Genomic DNA, 7,566 nt, shown 5'->3' with positions numbered 1-7,566 from the left:
TTAATTTATTTTTTTTTTAATAAGAAGATAATGCACTTATATTGAGGTATTCAATTACATTCATTCAATCATCCTTTTTCTTTATTCAACATTAACATCTTTTCTTGCTTTTACAACAACATTTTTGCAACGACATTTTTTTTCGTACTTTATGCAGCTTTTTACTTAAATGAATTTTTATAGATTTACTGTGCTTAATGCAAACAAAAATATTCACAAAATTTTTCAGTTTTTCCGCGTAGAACAACTTTTAAATTTGGTCCCGTTATTTTTTTTTTTTTTTTTTTTTTTTTTTTTTTTTTTTTTGTTGTGAGAATTTTGCGACATCTGTCTTTCACTGTATCAGAGAGTTCTTCGTATAATTTTGAGATTTTCTTTGTGCGTTCTGACGAAATGTTTGCTGATTGATTTGAGAAATTTGCGGCACACGCAGGAAGGAGGCCAGTTAAGTCATCAAAAAAATATATATTTGGAAATCAATATAATTAAAAAGTAAAACAACAATTCACAAATGTAGAAATTCGATATGCAGTTGTTGGTATAGTTGGTACTTCGTTATTTCTGCACTTGTGCTTATGGAAAACCCATTTAGAATAAATTATCTGACGATACATTTTTCGTATATAATGCACAGAAAAATTGTGTTGGAAAGAAGTTGTACACTTTACAAATATTTCCACGATAAATTAAACAAACAAATCAATTAAATTATCGGAAATTAATTTCATCAGCTTTTTTCTAGTGTTACTTTATTGGAAAAGAAAATAAGTAGGCAAACAAGCGCTCGTTATTTATTTCGCACAAGCAAATTTGTGGAAATCGATTGGCGATAACTGTTTCATGCTGATATTTTCTATACTCTTCTGCCTCCTGCCGTTAACGCCGCTGCAAATACTCCGCTCAATGCCGAATTGAAAATAAATTGAAATTTTATTTGTGCAAAAAGAAATGTGTGTTAGTCTAAGTCTGTGTGTGTAAAAGTGTTTGTTTTTAATGCCAAAATGTTATCAACAGTTACAGTTTTGTGGTGAAAAATTGCATGACAAATCTAATTTTTAAATTTAAATTTTAAAAATTAAAGAGTTTTACGTAGTAAGTGGTATTTTTTATATTTTTTATTTTATTTGGCAAACATTACATGCTGCATAATTTGTTTTTTTCTTCGAAAATTCTCAACGTTTCTTAGTAATTTTTCGCCAAAAGCGGTATTTTTTTATAAAGTTCGACATAGATTTCTGCATGGTTTCTCAGCCATTTCGCGCCAAATTAGAATTTTTTGTTATAAAATTAATTTTCCAGCGCTTTTTACTGCACGTTGACGGTGCACGGTTTTTGTTTGCTTCGAAAAATTAATCATTTAAGTTACAATTCTTTTTTAATTTTTAATAGGAAAAATAGGAAACTAGTTGGACTTAAAAAGTAGATAATGCATTGGCTACACTGAGTAAAAGTTACTAAATATTTAATATGATTTATGCACTTATTAATAAGTATATGAAAATGTTATTGAAAAAAAAAAAACAGAAAACGGAAAACGATTACAACAGAAACTACGTTTTGTTAAAAAGTTGGTAGTTGGCGCAGGCCAAATATTTTATGTATTGTATATTAATTTGTATATGCATGTATGTGTGCATGCACGCATTTCTGTAACACTAAGTATGCTACTGTAGTATATATGTATGTATGCATGTATGCATGCGCTTGCATAGGTTTATTTATTAGTTGTAAAATTTGCAATATTTCGTATAATCAATAATCAATATGCTATGGACTTCTATGTGTGGCTAATAAATGTATAAAATTGCGGCTATTTAGATGCATGTAAATGAGTTTTTAGAGAAAACTATTATTGGTATATTTTCTTAACAATCTTTCTATGCATATAAGTATGTATGTATGTATATTGTATTGTTATAAATATATTTATTTAGAGGGTGGGGGAGGGGAAACAACAAATAAGTTCAGCTTGGCTATTTAGGTAGTTAAAGGACTATTACAGTTATTGTTTGTTGCTTCTCAATTTTCGGGCTATTGTCAAGTTGCTATTGCAGTGGCTGATTTGGTTTTGTTTTTGTTTAGTAGAAATAGCTGTAAATAGGCTGATTTTGATTTTAGTAAAATCAGTCAAATTTGTCTGCTCTTCCGTGCTAACAATGCATATACTTTTATAAAGGTTTTTGTTGTTTTTTGTTTTTAGTTTTTTAAACTATTGGCTTGTTGACATGCAAGTTGTTGCTTGATTGTTGATTGATTAGTTTGCTTGCTTGTTTGTTTGATTGTTTGCTGCTCATTACTAAATTTACTAAGTGTAAGTGTTTTAAGTTTGGTTTAACTATTTTCTTCTTTCTTTTTTAACAACTAATTGGTTCCACTTTTAACGGCAATATACATATGTACTTTGTTTTACAGTTACTTTATATATGACAGTTATTTCGTATATTCTATAATTCTGAAACTAATTTAAGTAGGAAAAAAATGCATAAGGCAATGCTGAGCAAATATTTAACAATTAACAAAATTAATATAAATCTTAAGCAGCGCTAATTCATTGTTTACACCGTCATTAAATGGATTTATTCATTCTTTTATGTATGCATGTATGTATGTGTGTGTAAACGTAAACTCAACTTAATCGGGTTTGATTATTTCTGCTAAGTATATGGTAAGCAATTAGCGCATTGAATTTGTGTAACTGTCGTTTGCATTAAAAGTTACGAAAAAGTGTATTTTTTAAAATAGTTTCAGTTTGAATTGTGTATTACTTATATTAAAAGAAAATCTTTACATTACGTTTATTTAATTTAATTTCCTGTGATTTTTTTCTTTTTCTTTATCAATTAATACATTTCAGCACCGTTTCAAGGCAAACGCAATTAACATTTCTCACTAGACGCAAAAAAATTAAATAGAAACTTGTAATGGAACGAGTTGTTGAAGTATGTAGTTATTAGAGTGGTTACTTTTGGAGTGGTTGTAGCTATGGTAGCGTTAGAGTACCACTAAAAATAATTGCCATTCTTTGGCTACTCTGTTTCAAGTTTGTGTTTTTTTTTTGTCTTTTTTTGTTGTTGTAGGAACACATTTGCTCTCTGGTTTTTTGCGATTTTGTCAAAATTATGCTTGATTGATCGAGGGAAACTTTCTGTTTTGAAGAATTCGAAAACTTGTGTGCCTAGACAATAAATCAAGTAAAATCGAGTTTAAATAAAATTGTTAAATAGTTATATAATTTGCTTATTATAAAAATAGTTTGCAAATAAACGAAAGTTAATAAAAAAAAAAAAAAAAAAAATGCGACAGAAAGAAATAAGAAAAAAAAGCAAAGATAACATTTTGTTTAAACCAACTAATTGTAAAAAAAATTAAAAAAAAATTGTATTTTTTAAAAGCAACTAATTGTAAAAACATTAAAAAAAGTTGTATTTTTAAAACCAACTAATTGCAACAAATCTAAAAAAAACATTAAAAGAATAAACAAATAAAAATTCTTGTATTTTTAAAATCAAATAATGCAAAAAAATGTATTTTTTAAAACGAACTAATTTCAAAAAAAATTGTATTTTTAGAACTAACTAAATTCAAAAAAATTAAAAAAAATGTGTTTTTAGAATCAACTAATTGCAAAAAATGAAAAAAAATTGTATTTTTTAAAACCAACTAATTGCAAAAAGTCTTAACAAAAGAATTAAAAGATTAAACAAATAAAAATTCTTAAAGCAAAAAGTAAAATATAAAAATAGAATTTTCTCTATTTCCATATATAACAAAAAAAAAATAAAATAAATTAAAAAAACTTCAAGATAAAAAAAAAACTTCAAATTAAAAAAAACATTAAATTAAAAAGAAATTTTAAGGAAAAACTAATTCAAAGTTAAGAAACGTTAAATTGAAAAGAAATTCAAATTCAAAAAATCCTCAAATCTTCAAGAAAACTTAAAATTTCATACCTAAGCAAACGTGTGCTTATCCAGTGTAAACCTTATGATAGATTTCCATAAAAGGCCCTACACACACGCCGACTTGTTGGTCAAACAGTTGGTTGTCTGTATCATATGATTGCCAACAGGTTAACCGCTAAAGATATAGCAAAATGTATTTGAACTCGATTTTATTTGCTTCATTGGTAGTAACCCTTGCGTTTTTTTTACTTTCCACAAGCGTAAAAAAATCACTTTTTCTGCTTAAAGTGCGCGAAAATTTGGATATTTTTGAATCGATCGCCGCGCTATTGCAAATATGACTTTCAACAGGGTTGAATTTTTCAATTTCTTTTGCTCAAAACTTGTTGCCAAATATTGAATAGCTGTCAAGTGTGCAGTGAATTGAACTTTTTTCGCGCCTTCAGTCAACGCTTCATTTTTTTGATTTATTTTTGTTTTACTTATTTATTGGTTCTTCGAAAATTATAAAGATTTTCTTGCTGCATTGCATGGATTGAAGGTTTGTTTTTTTGCTTCATTTTAATGTAAGTTGCAAACGTCCGCTGTATACTTTTTGGGCAAAAATTAGTTTACTTGAGTTTTAAATTTTTTTTATTTATGGTCTTTTATATTTATTTAATAATTTTTACTCATATTTAATTTTTTTATTTATATTTTTTAGTAAGTCCTTAGTTTTTAATTTTATGCGCGCGTTTCTTGTGAATTTTTTTGTTTTTAATGAAAATATGCAAAATTTTCGTAAAACTTCATTTTTGTTGTAATTTACACATATTTTGAGTTAGTTTGAAACCACATTTTTTTGTTTTAATTTGTCATTTTAGATCAGTATTTTCTTTGTAATTCGCTAATTACGTTTGATTCTTCCGAAAAAGCGGTTTTGTGTGTTCAAAATAAAGTTTGATTAATGTTTTAGTTTAGGTCGAGTTTACATAGACGGGAAATTAGTTGTTGACAAATTACCATTAAAGTAATAATTGTGACTCTAAAAATAAGTTTGCTACTTGGGCAAAGTTTTGTTTACGAAAATATTTCCAAAAAAATAGTATTTGTTTTTGTTTTTGTCAGCACGATTTTTTAGAAGGCGAATCTATTAAGGGCGGCCGCGTAGAGCAGCTGACTTGTTTTTTTGTTTTTCTTTTGCCTTTCGCCGTGCACATTCGGAGGTCAGCACAAAATTAAATTACGGAACGCATAATTTTTATTCAAATTTGTAATTTTGCAATGAGGTTAATTTCAAAAGGCTTTTATAAATAAATATAATAAAATAGTGCGAAAGAGCGCAATTTTTTTATATAAATAAATCACTCCTTTGTGTTCTACTTTGACGTGACATTCTAATGTACAAAATGTTGTTTTTGGCCTAGTGCCAGAACCTTTAATGAATTCGCCTTGGTTTTTAAGGGAAAGTCGACAATTAAAAGTGAATAAATTTTTTGATTTTGGGTTTTTTGATGATATCGCCTTTTTTAATATGGAACGCAATAAAATCGATTTCAAAAATAAATACGTGAATATTTTTTCATAGGCTAATCACCTACCCTGTCAGAAATCAAATAGATTAACGAAACCGAAGCAAGACTGAGTCTTGTCGCAGCCCTATGCTCCTGAGTGGAGTGAACAAGGAAAAAAAGCAAATGTTTTTTCATATTTCCCGCAATTTTTAAAGTCGCCTTCATTGCTTTAATGGTAAGCGTGCTTTTTATTATTTTTTAGGTTATATTATTTATTTATTATCTGATTGAATTTCCTAGTTTATCCATTCGAATTAATATTAATTTTTTTTTCATTTATTTTCAAGAATTCAAGAAAACATAGACATATAGGCTGCTATTGTAAGAAAATTATTTTAAATATGTGAGCGATGCTTTCGTAACGCATTGCCATTTTTTGTGGGCTGCCAGATTTCATCAATTTCTTAACTTTTTCTTTTTTTAATTTCTGTTAACCGTCAAAGGAGGGAGTAAAATTTTCGTTTAAAATTCGTACAAGAAATGTGCGGTCCAACCTTAAACGCAGTTTTGGTGTTTTTGCTTGACCGCTTCTGCTGGGTTTTGCTGGGCCCTCAATTGGTATGCAAGTTGATTTTGTTTTTTTTTTTTTTTTTTTTTTGTTTTTTCCATTTCGCATTTTTATTAATTTTTGCCAATTACCGTATACAGCGTTGACGTTGCGTTGTTTTGTTGTTGTTGTTGTTCTTGTTGTTTTCGTTCTTAACAGTTGGTGGGTTGATCTGCTGCAGCATCTACTGCATAAAATATATACATAACTATTTTACTGTATATTAACATACAAGTGCATATACATTCTTAACTGACACACTGTACTTTTGCGTTTGAATTTTGATTAGTTTAATTAAAATTTTTTTATCCTTCTATTTTTCGTTTTTCTTATTTTTCATTTCTAGTTATTAGGAAAGCTGCTTGTTTTTGCACTCTGTGGCATTAGTGCGTTTGCTTGTTGCAACTTCAAATTTTTGTGCAAACTTTTTTGTTGTATCATAATATTTTTTTATCTGACATCTTGGCAAATATGTATGTAAGTGTGTTTGTGTGTGTGAGTGTAAAATATGCATACATCTAATTTTTATTTTTTTGCATTATTAATTTTTTTAATTATTTTTTTGTTGTTGTTAAATTCGCACCTATTGTTTCACATTTTTTCTGATTTTTTTAAGCGAACAAATGTGTGTTTTGTTCTCAGTTTAGTTGTGTGGTAGTTGGTTACGGTGTTTTGTTTTTTGTTTTTGGATTTTAACGTTCATTCATATTTTGTTGTTTAGCAGACTTCTTTGTCGAATTTCCATTGTTACATATACATATGTACACATACAAATATATATATGTAAGTATTGTTTCTGTAAATTATGCTTGTTTTCTTATTTGCATGCTTTTCTGCTTCTTGATAAAATAATTTTTCTTTTATTATTTTGTTGACAAAAATCAGTACTTAAACATCATCATTATAATTTTTGTCATCATTTTCAACATAATCATCCTCGTTAACGCCCACATCGATGATCAATCATTATTGTTTAAAAAAGAAATATTAATAATTATGTTTATAGTATATTAGAAAACCTAAATACATCATCATACACATTTCTCTGCATTTAATTTATAAAAAAAAAAATAAAAATAAAAAATATGTTATAATAAAAAATGCTTCAACAAAATAATCAACGCGCATTTTTTGTTTCATTTTTATTTTTTTTGCTTACTGGCTTGACGCAGATGGTTGTTGCTGCTGTTGTTGTTGTTGTGGCGGCGACTGTTGCTGTTGTTGTTGCTGTGGCGGCTGCTGTGGCTGTTGCAGTTGTTGTTGCTGCTGTGTTACCTGCTGCTGCTGTTGCAGTTGCTGAGTCCCACTGCCAGCGGCGGCAGCAGCTGCTGCAGCGGCGGCGGCGGCGGACTGTTCTTTGGCGGCTTTTTGCTTTTTAGTCACCGGCGGTGGATTCGTCGACATCATCATGGCGCGTATGCGACGCTGTGCCGACTGCGTGCAAACGACATGAAAATAAATTTTAAAAATATTAGAAAGGCGGGAAAAACACAAGTGAGGATAACTGATAACCGAACTTTAGATTCACGCACATTTTAGTAGAATTTAATTTGGGATGGCTGTT

The 7,566-nt window shown here is 28.7% G+C and overlaps 1 protein-coding gene across 4 annotated transcripts in view; it reads right to left on the bottom strand.

Moving 5' to 3' along the window:
- Positions 1-265: 265 nt before the first annotated feature.
- Positions 266-7,566, bottom strand: part of LOC128858959 (insulin-like growth factor 2 mRNA-binding protein 1) — a 77,671-nt gene continuing 70,370 nt past the window's right edge. For all 4 annotated transcript variants that reach the window (XM_054095575.1, XM_054095576.1, XM_054095578.1 and 1 more), the window contains one exon: positions 266-7,436. In XM_054095575.1, the coding sequence (XP_053951550.1) occupies positions 7,158-7,436 (279 nt within the window). In that variant the 3' untranslated portion in view covers positions 266-7,157. The remainder of the gene's footprint in view (positions 7,437-7,566) is intronic.

Source organism: Anastrepha ludens, chromosome 3 (genome assembly GCF_028408465.1).
Source record: "Anastrepha ludens isolate Willacy chromosome 3, idAnaLude1.1, whole genome shotgun sequence".
Taxonomy (NCBI): domain Eukaryota; kingdom Metazoa; phylum Arthropoda; class Insecta; order Diptera; family Tephritidae; genus Anastrepha; species Anastrepha ludens.
The sequence above is the reverse complement of the archived record's forward strand: the minus strand, read 5'-3'. Positions and strand labels throughout refer to the sequence as shown.